Source organism: Calidris pugnax, unplaced genomic scaffold (assembly GCF_001431845.1).
Source record: "Calidris pugnax isolate Ruff unplaced genomic scaffold, ASM143184v1 scaffold757, whole genome shotgun sequence".
Taxonomy (NCBI): domain Eukaryota; kingdom Metazoa; phylum Chordata; class Aves; order Charadriiformes; family Scolopacidae; genus Calidris; species Calidris pugnax.
Window position 1 is genome coordinate 182,918 of NW_015092182.1, and position 13,793 is coordinate 196,710.

Here is a 13,793-nt window from a genome sequence, read left to right on the forward strand (position 1 = left end):
CCTCTCCGTACAGCGTCACCAACGGTGGCAAGACCACCTTGACCAACCGAATCATCAAGGCGCTCCCCAACTGCTGCGTGGTCCATCAGGATGACTTCTTCAAGGTAAGCTGAGCTTCCCTCCCCCCGCCGCTGCTGCTCGGGTATGTAGTGAGAGCTGTAGCAGGGCCCCCTGTAGGTTTCATATACTTGTGTGTGATCTTCAGGTAAGTTTTGACAGCTTAGGAGTAGCATATTTTCTGATTTACTTATTTTTATATATATACATGATTTTTGTAGTTAATTCGGGCAGATGAGGAAATACTGATCTTTACAAATACCAGTTTCTCCAGAAGCAGAGCTTGGCACAGCCGAGCACAGAACAATGGCAGCAAAAGCTTCCTTTAGTTTTAACAACAGCTTTAGCTTGATGTCAAACAACTGAACTAAGTTGGAGCTTCTTTACTGTACTCGGCAGAAACCTTTTTTTTTTCCCATGTTGGGCTTTCCTCTTTATTTTATTGATGTAAGAGTGTTGCTTGTGAATAATATTTGGGCATTTAAGCAGCACTACAGTGCTTTAAATGCAGAAGGGAAGTTGATTTGGGGAGCTTTAACAGCTCTGTATCAAACCAAATTAAAAGACTGTTAAATTTGACTGCAGGAGACCTCTGCTGATGTGGGACTGGAGCAGGGAAGTGGTCCCCATCAGAACCATGATATTGAAACCCTGTAGGCTGCTCCCGTTTCAAAAGAAAGCACAATATCTCTGGTCCCTGCCATAGGTGGAAGTCTCAGAGATGTGGCAACACACTTGAAGTGGTTTTATGGTGTGTGTCCCCGACACAGGAGGTGCTCCAGCATCGGCAGCTGTGCCATCAGTTTGTCCTGCCACTGCAGGAGCACGTGCCACACAAAATGAAATGGGGCGCTCATTTGGGAAGCACTTCTTTGCCAGAAGCCTTGTGCACAAATTTGGTCAGATACGAGCCCTTAAAATAGAGGAGGGATTTTCCATAAAGATCTAGAACTGCTCACTAGTGTGTTTAGCTCACAAATGCTAGTGCAAGTAAAGCATTTACATTTGTGCTACACTGATTTGCATTTTTATTAGAGCCAATAGGAGTTAAGATAGCTATTTTTGAATGTGTAAATTTTAGCAGTAACTTAACACTGTGTTTGCATTTTAAGTTCTTATATGTTGATTTATAAGCAAGGGCCTGTAGTATTTTGGTTAATAACACCACATTGAAATATTAACCTCATAACTCATTGTCCAAAATGGCTTGAATGAGCCAAGAAAACTTTTCAAAGTTCTTGGGGTTGGTGAAAGGTTGGGAACTTAAGTTTTAGGGTCTGTAATTGTTGTAAGTGAACACTTGCTTTGTTGTGTATTGCAGTAGTGTCCAAGTTGTGGTCGGATCTTAGGTAACTGATCACGCTGAGTTTGCAGCAATGTTTTATTGCTCACTATATTTCAGCCACAAGATCAAATAGAAGTCGGGGAAGACGGCTTTAAACAATGGGATGGTAAGAGCAGTGTTCGCTATAGGATGCAGTAATGTATATTTTTTCTAAGTATTTCTTTTTAATTATTAAAAGATTTAATAGTAATTTTATGTAACTTCCATTTTACAAGTTCATTCTATATTATACTCTCAAACCTGTGTGCTTCGTGGTATTTGATTGTGTACCTTTTTCCCACCCACCCCCTTTCTTCTAACTAGTGTTGGACTCATTGGATATGGAGGCAATGGTGAGCACGGTGCGGGCCTGGATTGAGAACCCGGTGAAGTTTGCCCGTTCCCATGGGGTGAACGTTATGCCTGGCTCTAAAGAGCCAACCTCCAAAGATATCCATATATTGGTCATTGAAGGCTTCCTGCTTTATAATTACAAGTAAGGTTTGGGGAACTATTACTGGTTTGCCAGGGAAGAATGCTAGATCACTACTGCCAGGGATAAATCCTCCTTTTTACTAATATACTCTTCCTGCCTTGTTTTGAGGTATCATGCATAGGAATTTCTTGTGTTAAATACAAAATTTACCAGTAAATGCTGGTAAAAGTGAGGTGTACAAGATGACTTTCTCAAGGTAATGTAGGAAGTTCTCATTTAGGGCACGGGGAGCTTTAGATCAGAACTGGTAAATACAGAGCCAAGCGTGAAGGCTCCGGCTCCCACCACGGTGCCTAAACCTTGACCTAAGAAGGTTGTTGATGAGAAAAAGAAGAAAACCTGTCTGCGTTTGCTGCTTGGAGTCTTGCCTGGAATTTGGGAATAGTTATCTCATGTGATATGCATGCTGCTTTAACATTGACTACGTTGAGCTTAGTAATTAATTGTACATTGGAGCAAAGATAAACTTTTTTCTTTTTTTAATATGGGGAAAAAATGCTTGGCAGGAAGATGGGGAGCCTGGCAGCAAAGAGAGAAATTTTCCAATAGCTAAATATATAAACGTCAGAAAATCGCATGCTAAAAACATGACGAGCAAAAGATTCTTGGCTCCAAACTATAGTTTTTTTTTACAAAACTCTCAGGAGAACAAGCTGTGCATGACACTTAGCAAAAAAAAGGAGTTGTTTATAAGCTGTGCCATAAGACAGGCAGCACCATCCCAGCTTCCCAAACTGAATGGAAAATGTGAAATGGTAGTCCTGGAGTAGCCACACTGAGAATGGCCAACTGGAGGCTGTGCTGGCAGCCTGCCGGCTGTTCTTGGCCTGGTTCCGGGGAGGCAACTCTTGGGGTCTTTCCTGAAGGTTACAAATACCTCTGGAGCTTCGTCTCATTAACTGGAGCCTCTCCTTAACCCAGAGGGAGTTATTTCCTCCACAGACCTGGAGCTTGCAGGGTTCATACTATATAAAGCATTTCTGCAACCCTCAGCAGGCTTTTCGGAGTCTGTCAGTCCCACCAGCTTCAAATTAGACTTGCTGTAAGGATTTTTCTGGCTTGATTTTCTTCAGCCTAATCAGAGTGTGACAGAGTAGAGCTAACTACTTATGGTTCTGGAAAGGAACCCGAGCTGATGAGTTGCCTTGTACTGAATCTGTGCCCATGCATGTTTTGACAGCTTGATGCAGCAGAATGGGCTGGACAGTTGGATAAGTCAGTTCACATCACATTGATGGATTGCAGCTCTGGTCTGCTGAGAGCAGAATTTGAAAGGATCTAGAAAAAGTCAGGGTTAACACCCCAGGTCTTCCCAGCCCAGTGTCTGATCCTCCACAGTAAATAATAGCTGGTATTTGGGTGGAAAAAGTACCTGCCATACCATTCTGACCTTCAGAAAACAGCATTCTCTGTATTTTATAGCTACTAATAAACCTTTCATACATCAGCTTGTGTCTTAATGAAAACACATTTTTGTTGTACACAATAGGCACAAGTAAAAGCGAGGGAGAAAGATCATTATGACTTGCTGGGGTGTTTTAACATTTTGTCAGAAAAATTAAATAGATGCGTTCTTTCTTCCTGCCCTACCCTAGACCACTGATAGACCTGTTTGACATTCGCTACTACCTGGCAGTTCCCTACAACGAGTGCAAAAGGAGGAGAAGGTAAGAAGATTTTTTGATGCAAGTCTAATCCTTCTTTCCAATAAAGACTCTCTACTAGAGGCAAGCTTTCAGGCTACCTCCCTGCTGCTATTAATGGGATATACTGGTGTCGCTAATTGGAATTACAGTTAATCTCAGAATGATATAGGGTTGGTCTCCAGGGACATCTGGGGATCATCTCTTCCAACACCCTGCCAGAGCAGGGTCACTCAGAGCAGGTCCCACAGGAACATGTTCAGGGGGGTTTGGAATGTCTCCAGAGAAAGAGACTCCACCACCTCTCTGGGCAGCCTTTTCCAGGGCTCTGCCACCCTCACAGGAAAGAAGTTCCTCCTCATGTTGAGATGGCACTTCCCACGTTCAAGTTTGTGCCTGTTTCCTCTTGTCCTGTCACTGGGCACCACTGAAAAAAGACTGGCCCCATCCTCCTGACACCCACCCTTTGAGTATTTATAGGTGTTGATCAGATCCCCCCTCAGTCTTCTCTTCTCCAGACTAAAAAGACCCAAGTCTCTCAGTCTGTCCTCGCAAGAGAGATGCTCCAGGCCTCTCATGTTTGTAGCCCTCTTCTGTATCCTCTCCAGCAGTTCCCTGTCCTTCTTGAACTGGGGAGCCCAGAACTGATCCCAGTGCTCCAGATGGGGCCTCCCCAGGGCAGAGCAGAGGGGCAGGATGACCTCCCTCCACCTGCTGGTCACACTCTTCCTGATGCCCCCCAGGATGCCATTGGCCTTCTTGGCCACAAGGGCCCATTGCTGGCTCATGGGCATCCTGTTGTCCACCAGGACTCCCATGTTTTTTTCCTCAGAGCTGCTCTCCAGCAGGTCGGCCCCCAAATGTTAATATAATTGGAGAAAGAGACCTTTGCATGGTGTTTTCTGAAGTTTTGGATCTGGTGGCTGCCTTTTGGGGGGGTTTATGGAGATAAGCACTAAAGGAACAGAGTTGTTGGGTGCTTCTCTCCATGAGCATCAGGAAAACCCTCTCAGAAGCTGCTTGCTCTGCCTTCATCAGCTGCCTGTAGCTTCTGTGTTCGCTCTGGGTGCTTAAATAAACCTGTCACAAAGCACAGAGAAATATCAATGAGAGAAATATTGATGAGAAACTGGACTGTGAGAACTTTATATAAACACATCTGAGCAGTTGTCAGAAGAGCTTTGGGCTGTAGCAACATGCCAGAGGCCGTGTGTCCCATTAGTCCTGACATTCATTTCATTTCCGTGTTGGTGTTTGCAGTACGCGAAACTACACTGTCCCTGACCCCCCAGGGCTCTTTGATGGACACGTCTGGCCCATGTACTTGAAACACAGGAAAGAAATGGAGGATGGTGGCGTCGATGTCGGTGAGACTCCCTGAATTACAAACGCCTTTTGGCATTGTGCTTTGGAATGCAAGGAAGTCAGTAATTTAATTCAAGGAAACTTCAACTGTAATGATGCAAGACACTATTTTTAAGACCAAGTTGTAATCCTGACCTGCTTTCTGTCCAGATAAATATATGCAGTTTTACAGCTAAGACCTTCTTCCCTCTTTGTCATTATAAGTACTTATAGGGGCTGAAAGAAAAATAAGAAAAATTCTTCTCTGTAATGGGTAAGACACCTTGTAGCCATATTTTTTCAGAATGGTTCTGTTTTTTCCAATTGGAAAGCAAGTTGTCATTTGGGTCAATAGAGTATGAAATATTTTAAGACTAATCTATGAAATATTTTAAAACTAATCTACAGAAATTTTATTCTGATTAGAAACCTTCAGACTGAAATCGCCACCTCTTTCTTTCAGTTTATTTAGACGGACTGAAGTCTAGAGATGAGCTCTACAATCAAGTCTTTGAAGACATTCAGAACAAGCTGTTAAATTGCTTATAGGTAAATGCATCCCTGCTTCTGTGGGGCTGAGACAGGAGGGACTGACGGCTGGAAACAACCCTCTTAAACCTTGGGTAGTCACACTCTCCCTTCTTGCTTTTCAGGGTCTCAGAAGACCTCAAAGACCCCTGTACAGAATGATGTAAATAGTACTTAAGTCAGAATGAGGATTTATTTGTCTAAACTCTTCTTATGCTGTCCTCTGGAAAGTACCTTTTGTATATAATTGGGAAAAAAAAATGAAGATAACTTATTCACAGCTCTGTGATGGACAGGATTTTTCTTTTCTTTTTTTTAATTTTTCTTATTTTATATTCCACTGGCTTAAACAGAAGTTGAAAATGCACTTTTATAATGGAACAAGTAGAGCTGCGTTGGGAAAACAGCTGACTCTTCTGCTTATGTGCTTCTGCAGATGCCAAGTCTTTATGTTTATGGCTTGTTTGTAATGTCATCTCTTCAACTCAGTAAAAAGCAATTTAAAATCGTTTTTTGAGGTCCCATTTTAAAGTCAGTCGCCTTCACTGTGGTAGAAATAGGCACAAAACTCCCCCCAAACACACCAACAGCCCCTGCTTTTTCATAAGACATTTGAAATTTCATTTTCAGACTGCAAATTGCAGCCTCAAACCTCATTTTGCGTGTGGCTGCTTTGATTTCAGCGGTAGCGCTGATCTGGAAACCGGGTTCAGGCATTCCAGTGAGTGGGAAGGTCTGGGAGGTGATTGTGGGAGCCCAAAGGCACTTCAGATGTTTTTGAAGTGCTGGTCAGGAACTAGTTTCATGTCAGCCTGGGGGCAATTCTCACTTTGTGCTCAAAGCAAATCAGCAGGTGAAGATCCTATGGCCCGTTTCACACAGCAGTCAAGTGCTCCCAAGGTGAGAGGGTTGGATAGAAACCTCTCTCTACCTTTTACAATCCAAACAAGGATGTTTTTGGGTGCTGAAATCTCCAGCTCGCTCTGCTTCAGGAGGTGGAAATGGCTGGATCTTTGAATATAAAATCCAGGAGGCAAATCGGTGGGGTTTCTCAGGGGATGATTCTGTGCCCTCCCTTTTGAGCAACACTACAAATAAAATATCAGTAGGACCAGTCTTGCTGATTTTTCTGTTGATAGGCTTTTTCTCAGTATTTCAATGAGATAAGGCAAAGCCTCTTTCTCCAAGTAAGAGAGCACAGAACTAATTCAGCAAACGCAATCAGAATATTGAAATAAATCATATTATGGGGCATAAAATGCTTGAGAAGGGGGCGGGGATATTGTTCCTGCAGCAGAATTGAGGGGCAGATATTTCTTTTCCTGCTTATCATGAGTGTACTTTGAGACCAAGGTTCTGCCCAAGTTTCCTCCTCTAAGATTAGCACAACAATTCACCGTGCTTTTAGGCAGAGCCACCGCTGGTGACGGACAAGAGTGACCTTCAACGGGGCAGCTCAATGGTGAGTGCCATGAGAAATGTCATCTCTTTGCCCCATTGATCGAATGGGTCCAACCTGCCACCAGCTTCCCTTGGGGCAATGTCTGAACTGGTGTGGGCTGGGGACACCAGCAGATACCTCGGGCTGCAGAGTAAAATACAATAAGAGACTATTTCAGTAAGAAGAGACCTATAATGACCATCCAGTCCAGGTGCCTCAGCACTTCAGGGCTGAGCACAAGTTAAAGCATTGTGCTTAAGGGCGTTGTCTAAATGCCAAATCTCTGCCAGGTGGCAGTGGCCAGGGGGGGACTCTCCTGTCCCCTTCCCCAGGGGCAGCCAGGACAGAGGGGTCCCTGCAGGACCCACGCACACGGCCCCACGCACAAAGCAGCACGGAGCCCCCGGGACAAGGAGAGCCCTTGGGGACCCAGGTGGGACAGACACACACCACCACACGGCCTGCATGGCCCTGGTCTGGAACTTGGCCGGTGTCCCCTCCTGCAGGGACAGGGCTCGCCATGCCGTCCCCCAAAATCCTGGGCACAATCCCACCCGTCCTCGGATCCCACTGCCATGGGCTCATGAACCCAGCTTTGCCTCCCGACCCCAGGAAAGTCACCCCAAATCACCCAAGAAGGGCATTCTTCAGGGCATTGTCCAAACGCCTCTTCACCACGGAGACACTTGGGGCATCAACCACCTGCCCAGGACGCCTGTTCCAGGCTTTGACCCCCGCCTTGGGAAAGAAACTTTTCCTGATACTCGGTGTCCTGGTTTGAGTTAAAACATATCTAATTTTCTGTTCAGTAATTTTACTTTTTCAGCTGGGCCTCTTCTAAGGCACTAAACTCTGAAATTAACAGCATATTGTTCAGAAACTGTTCACTCTCACAGTGATAAGACCTGATTATACCAAGGAATAGTATGCAGAGAGGCCCTTGCTTATACTTATTGCTAAAACAACCAAGGTCAGGCAAATTTGTTATTTGCCCCGTTGGAGGGTTGGAAGCAGAGAAGCGTAGAGGGGTCCCACCTGTAGGGAAGAGGCGGACAGGACAGATGACCCAAAACTGACCAACAGGGTATTCCATCCCATCCACATCATGCTCAGTATAAAAGCTGAGAGGATCAAAGGGTCAACGCTCTTCCTTCAATGGCTGACGTCCAAGGAGGACCCTATCTGTTCGTCTGCCTTTGATCCCGATCCGAGTGTTGCTGACTCAAGATCCAGAATCCGGCTCCTGTCCCAGCCTGGGACTTTCCCCTGCGCCTGCTGGTGATGTGATCATCATCCTGGGAGCTTGATACGGTTTTGTATATACTGTATACATTTTTTTTTTCCCTTTTCTTCTTCTTCTCATTTCATTATTTATTTATATTTTCATTAAAGTAGTTTGGTTTTTTTTCTAAACTTATAATTCCGCCCCCCCCGCCCCTCCCCCCTTCTTCTCTTCTCTTCTCTTCTCTTCTCTTCTCTTCTCTTCTCTTCTCTTCTCTTCTCTTCTCTTCTCTTCTCTTCTCTTCTCCTTAGGCCAGGGAGGGAGGGGCCATCTGTCGTTCTGGTTGGTCAATCCATGGATTTAACCATGGACGCTATTGCACAGGTTATCCACGAGTGTAAAACACGCGCCGAAATCAAACAAGCAAAAAGGTTAAAACCTTTGTGGTATGGGGGACGATGGTTGAAATACAAGGATGGGGAGGCTTGGCAAATAGACTACATCACACTCCCTCAAAGCCGCCAGGGTAAGTGGTACGTGCTTACAGTGGTGGAAGGAAGCACCGGACGGTTGGAAACCTATGCTGTACCCCATGCCGCTGCCCGGAGCACCATCCTGGGCCTTGAAAAGCAGGTTTTGTGGCGACATGGTACTCCAGAAAGCATTGAGTTGGACAATGGGACTCATTTGAAAAACAACCTGTCGTGGTTTGGCCTCAGATGGCAACAAAGGACCACGTGCAGCCGCTCGCACAGAGCAGAGCCCTCACGACCACGCAGCCGGGAAGGGAAGATGGGAATAAAAAGGCAAAACTCGTGGGTTGAGACAAAGGCAATTTTAACAGAACAGAACAAAGAGCAATAACAACAACAATAACAGAGGGGTATACAACTGCGATCACGATACCGCCGCTCGCCGACCGCTCCCGGGACGCCCCCGACCGCTCTCCTCCCCCAGGGGTCACCGCTTCCTCCCCCCAACTTCCTGTCCCCTCCCCTTCCCCGGCTAGCTCCGGCTACCCCTTGGGCATGGCTCACATGGGATGGAATACTTGTGTCCCTCCTAGGTCCTGGGGAGAATTAACCCCATCACCGCCAGACCCAGGACATCATCCACCCCTTATTCCATACCATTTCATGCCATGCCCAGATCCTACAGTTTCCAGTTGTATACTGTCAGTTTCTCCTGACATATATATATTTATATACACACATATAGGTATAATGTCCTTAGTCTATAGGCCATCGCTCTAAAATGTCCGTTGAGTTCATTTACCCCATGAGTTCAACCTCCATCTGTTAGAACAGTCTCTCAGGGCATGCAAGATGGTGTATGTTGGGGCTGGACTGTTGCATGTTGTATCTTTTCTCTGGGCCTTGTGGCTGAGGTATCCGGTGTAGCTCATGTCCATGGGTTGAAGATGTTGGTCTCATTGAAATTGCTGGGCGCCAGCTGCTGAGGTCAGTTCTGGTCTCTTCAAGGCTGCACTGTACCTGATTTTTCATCAGAGTCCATCAGTCATTAGTTGGGTGATTCCTACTATAGTACAACCAATAGCAGTCAGGTTTTGTGGCGACATGGTACTCCAGAAAGCATTGAGTTGGACAATGGGACTCATTTGAAAAACAACCTTATAAGTACTCGGGCAAAAGAACATGGCATTGAGTGGGTATATCATATTCCCTATCATGCACCAGCTTCTGGCAAAATTGAGCAATACAATGGATTATTGAAAACCGCCCTGAAAGCAATGGGGAGTGGAACCTTTAAAAATTGGGACAAGCATTTAGCACAAGCTACCTGGTTAGTTAACACCAGGGGATCCATCAATCAAGCTGGTCCTGCTCAATCAGATCTTTTACGTAATGTAGAAGGGGATAAAGTCCCTGTGGTGCCTGAAAGGAATATGTTGGGGAAAACTGTTTGGGTTTTTCCTACTTCAGGCAAAGGCAAACCCATTTGTGGGACTGTTTTTGCCCAAGAACCTGGATGTACTTGGTGGGTCATGCTGGAGAATGGAGAAATTCAATGTGTACCTCAAGGAAATTTAACCTCAGGTGAAATACTCAGTTCTGAGCTGTGTGATGTTAATTATTATATAATACTAACATTATCCAATAAGTGGTTTTTGAGGATAAAAGTGGTGATGAAACCTGAGCTAGCTTCATCAAGTGATGTCCAGCAAACTCTTCAAGATGGACATGCTACCTGTGGATATGGACCACAGTAAATTTCATATAGTCTTTTCTACCCTGAGAGTCTACTATGATGGAAACCTGCAATGATGGACTATATGAACTCAATGAACTTTTGCCTATCAAATAAGTCATAAATAAGGGACTTATTTATATATATATTTGTATGTATTTGATAGATAAGAAGTGATAATAATTAGAGCACGATGCAAATGGTATGGAATAAGGGGCGGAATGTCCTGGTTTGAGGTAAAACATATCTAATTTTCTGTTCAGTAATTTTACTTTTTCAGCTGGGCCTCTTCTAAGGCACTAAACTCTGAAATTAACAGCATATTGTTCAGAAACTGTTCACTCTCACAGTGATAAGACCTGATTATACCAAGGAATAGTATGCAGAGAGGCCCTTGCTTATACTTATTGCTAAAACAACCAAGGTCAGGCAAATTTGTTATTTGCCCCGTTGGAGGGTCGGAAGCAGAGAAGCGTAGAGGGGTCCCACCTGTAGGGAAGAGGCGGACAGGACAGGTGACCCAAAACTGACCAACAGGGTATTCCAGGGAATCCCACACTGTTACTGCTTCAACTTCACACCACTGGGGATTGCTTACTGCTCCAACCTCTCGAGAGCCTTCTGCAAGACCTCTGGTCCCTCAGGAGGCTCAATAGCACCTCACGGTTGGGCATCTTCAGCTCATTCATAGAGCATTCACCTACAAAATCCAGGGGAGCAACTCTTCCCAATGTTTTTCTCATTCCACTGACAATTTTAAACTCAACCATTTCATGAGGACTGTGGCCAAGACCATCCTATCTCCCACCAGTCCTCCAGCAGGAGATGGGGAGGCTGCTGAGGGAGTGGGGGGGGGGTGCCAGAGGGAGCCCCAACATTCCATCCCAGGCGACCAAAGAGTCCTTAGCAGCAGAGAGAGCGAGAGGACCCACCATGGCGCTGCCACCACTCTGGCTCCCACCAACCGGCTCCTGGACTCCCCCAGCACCACAGATGTTTCACACCTTTGTGCTCCCGCAAACCTTCTACCCCCAAGGTAGGGACCGATCCCGACCCACAGCCCGGGGACGCTCTCGGGGCCAAGAGCGCAGGAGGTGACCGCAGCCATGGCTCCTGTCTCTCTTCCAGGCTCAGCCATCCTGCTTCCAGTGTCTGGGCAGGAGCAGTCCTTCCCCGCAGCCTGGGCACCCCCCGTGGGGGCAGCCCCATGGCCCCCCCAGGCCCCACCACCAGGTATGAACCCCCTGTCTCCTCTGCCACCTTCAGCCCCTGAGGACCCTGCTCACCGTCACCATCCCACCTCCCCTCTCCCTTCTCACCTTCACCATCCCACCTCCCCTCTCCCTGCTCACCATCACCATCCCACCTCCCCTCTCCCTTCTCACCGTCACCATCCCACCTCCCCTCTTCCCTCACAGCAATTTTGGCACCGGGGGGGAGTGTTCAGCAAGCCCAGGTGAGGGTCCCTACCCTTGTCTGACCACTAAAGCCCATTTCCAGAGACTTTCCACACCCCTTGGGGCCATCTCTCCCATTTCCCCCCGACAAGCGTGTCCCCTCCCTGGTTTCCAGCCCTGTCCCCCCCCCGGCACAGCAGCTCACCCCGGGGAGTGCCCGGCCACCAACTCCCCAGGAGCCTGGCCCAGAGCAGGGACAGGGGACCACAGGGGTGTCCTGGGCTCGGCGGGTGCCCTGGAGGCTGCCCCCAGCCCAGCACGACTCCCTTTCCCCCCACAGGGCTGCAGATGGCCCCCTGCGGCTCCTGCTTTGATCCCCGGTTCTTCCACGTCAAGCGGACCATCGCCAAGCAGCCTCCACCAGCCACCCCCACGCTCGCCCACGGCCCCGCTGCTCCCCCGGGCCCTGCCCTGTGGGGCCTCGGGGGCTGTGAGACCCTCCCAGCCTGGGCAGCCCCCGGCATCCTCCAGGGACCACCCACACAGCCCCCGCTGACGCAGCTCCCATCCTTCAGCTACCAAGGCAGAGCGGTGGCCGCAGCGCCCCCGGCGCTGCTGCTGACCTCCATCCCTGGCCTCCAGCACATCCGGGGACCTTCTGGATGGAGCCAAATCTCCAGCACGGCCACCCCCACAGGGGCACCCCTGGGCAGCCATGGCACCCGACAAAGCCACGTGCCCCCCAGACCCTTGGCTGCCCCCCAGAAACCAGCTCCTGGGGACCCGGCAGGCACAGTGGATGTGACTGAGGAGATGCTCCTCCAAGAGGCTTTTAGGCTCTTTGCATCCTCCACGGACACAGTGGGGTCCAGCCAGGACAGCGCCACCACCATCTCCAGGCCTGGGGACCCTGGTGCCACCAGGGGAGAGGGCAGAGCGGTGGCCCCAGCACACACCACGCTGCCAAACTCCATCCCCGGCCACAAGAACAGCCTTGAATGGTCTTCAGAGACCAAGAGCTCCAGCACGGCCACCCCTGAGGAGAGAAGCCCAGACAGCAACATCCCTGCCTCCAGTGACCTCTCCTCAGACACTGACCTCTCCTTGGACAGCATCATCTCCCTGGATACCAGTGTCCCCACCAGCCCCTCTGCTGTCCACCAATGCCAAGCCCTCGGGGATCTCAAAGGGCCTCAAGAGTTCCCTCTGGAGGAGGCCCTGAGGCTCTTCGACTGCTCCGGGGAGGTGGGAGGTGTCAGCCAGGACAGTCCTGGCAGCAGCCCCAGGCCCACGGAGCCTGGGGACACCTGCACAGCCATTTCCCCCAGCGACTTTGATGCTGTCGAGCTGCCTGAGGAGCTTTTGAGTCACAACTACACTCTGGAGGAGACCATGGAGGCTGTGCGCTTCCTGGAGAAACTCCTCAATGGGCCGGAGTCCCAGGAGCTCTGGGAGGATGTGGGGATGCAGCCGTCACCAGAGTCCAAGGAGCCCTTGGGGGACGTGGGGACGGAAGTGTCATCAAAGTCCAAGGAGCCCTTGGGGGACGTGGGGACAGAGCCATGGCCAGTGACCCCAGAGCCCCAGGGCAACATGGGGACGGAGCCATCAGCACAGTCCCCGGAGCCCTGGGGGGATGTGGGGATGGAGCCATGGCCACAGTCCCCAGGGCCCTGGGGGGATGTGGTCATGGAGCCATCAGCACAGTCCCCGGAGCCCTGGGGGGATGTGGGGACGGAGCTGCCAGCGACCCAGCCTGCCCTGGGGGAGAGGCGTGGGACAAAGCGGGGGAGCAGCCCCCCATCCCCACCACCCAGCAAGCGCAGGGCTCTGGCAGGGGGGCCGGGGGCGAATCCCACCACAAGGAAGAGACGGAGATGATGGGGATGGGGTAAGGGAGTTGTGTGTATCTGAGGGGGAGGGTGAAATTTGGGAGGGGCTGTGTGTATTCGGGGTGGGGGGCATCATATTTAAGGGAGGGGGACATCATCTTTAGGGGAGAGGGGCATAGCATTTTGGAAGGGGGGCGTGGTATTTAGGGGAGTGCAGTTGTTGAGAGGGTTGTATTTGAGGGGGGCGTAGTAAATGTATTTGAGGGGGGGGATATTTGGGGAGAGGGCAGTCTTTAAGGGA

At 49.0% G+C, this 13,793-nt stretch overlaps 2 protein-coding genes across 2 annotated transcripts in view; both read left to right on the plus strand.

The window, feature by feature from the left end:
- Positions 1–5,903, plus strand: part of NMRK2 (nicotinamide riboside kinase 2) — a 7,139-nt gene extending 1,236 nt beyond the window's left edge. The window contains exons 2-8 of the mRNA XM_014962280.1: positions 14–104; positions 1,460–1,508; positions 1,706–1,877; positions 3,473–3,544; positions 4,781–4,887; positions 5,328–5,413; positions 5,518–5,903. Coding sequence (XP_014817766.1) covers positions 14–104; positions 1,460–1,508; positions 1,706–1,877; positions 3,473–3,544; positions 4,781–4,887; positions 5,328–5,413 — 577 coding nt within the window. The 3' untranslated portion in view covers positions 5,518–5,903. The remainder of the gene's footprint in view (positions 1–13; positions 105–1,459; positions 1,509–1,705; positions 1,878–3,472; positions 3,545–4,780; positions 4,888–5,327; positions 5,414–5,517) is intronic.
- Positions 5,904–10,692: 4,789 nt separating this feature from the next.
- On the plus strand, positions 10,693–13,541 carry PRR22 (proline rich 22). Its single transcript, XM_014962275.1, has 3 exons — positions 10,693–11,299; positions 11,392–11,496; positions 12,001–13,541. Exons 1-3 carry the CDS (start codon positions 11,089–11,091, stop codon positions 13,539–13,541), a joined length of 1,857 nt encoding a protein of 618 aa, XP_014817761.1. The 5' UTR covers positions 10,693–11,088.
- The last annotated feature ends 252 nt before the right edge of the window (positions 13,542–13,793 follow it).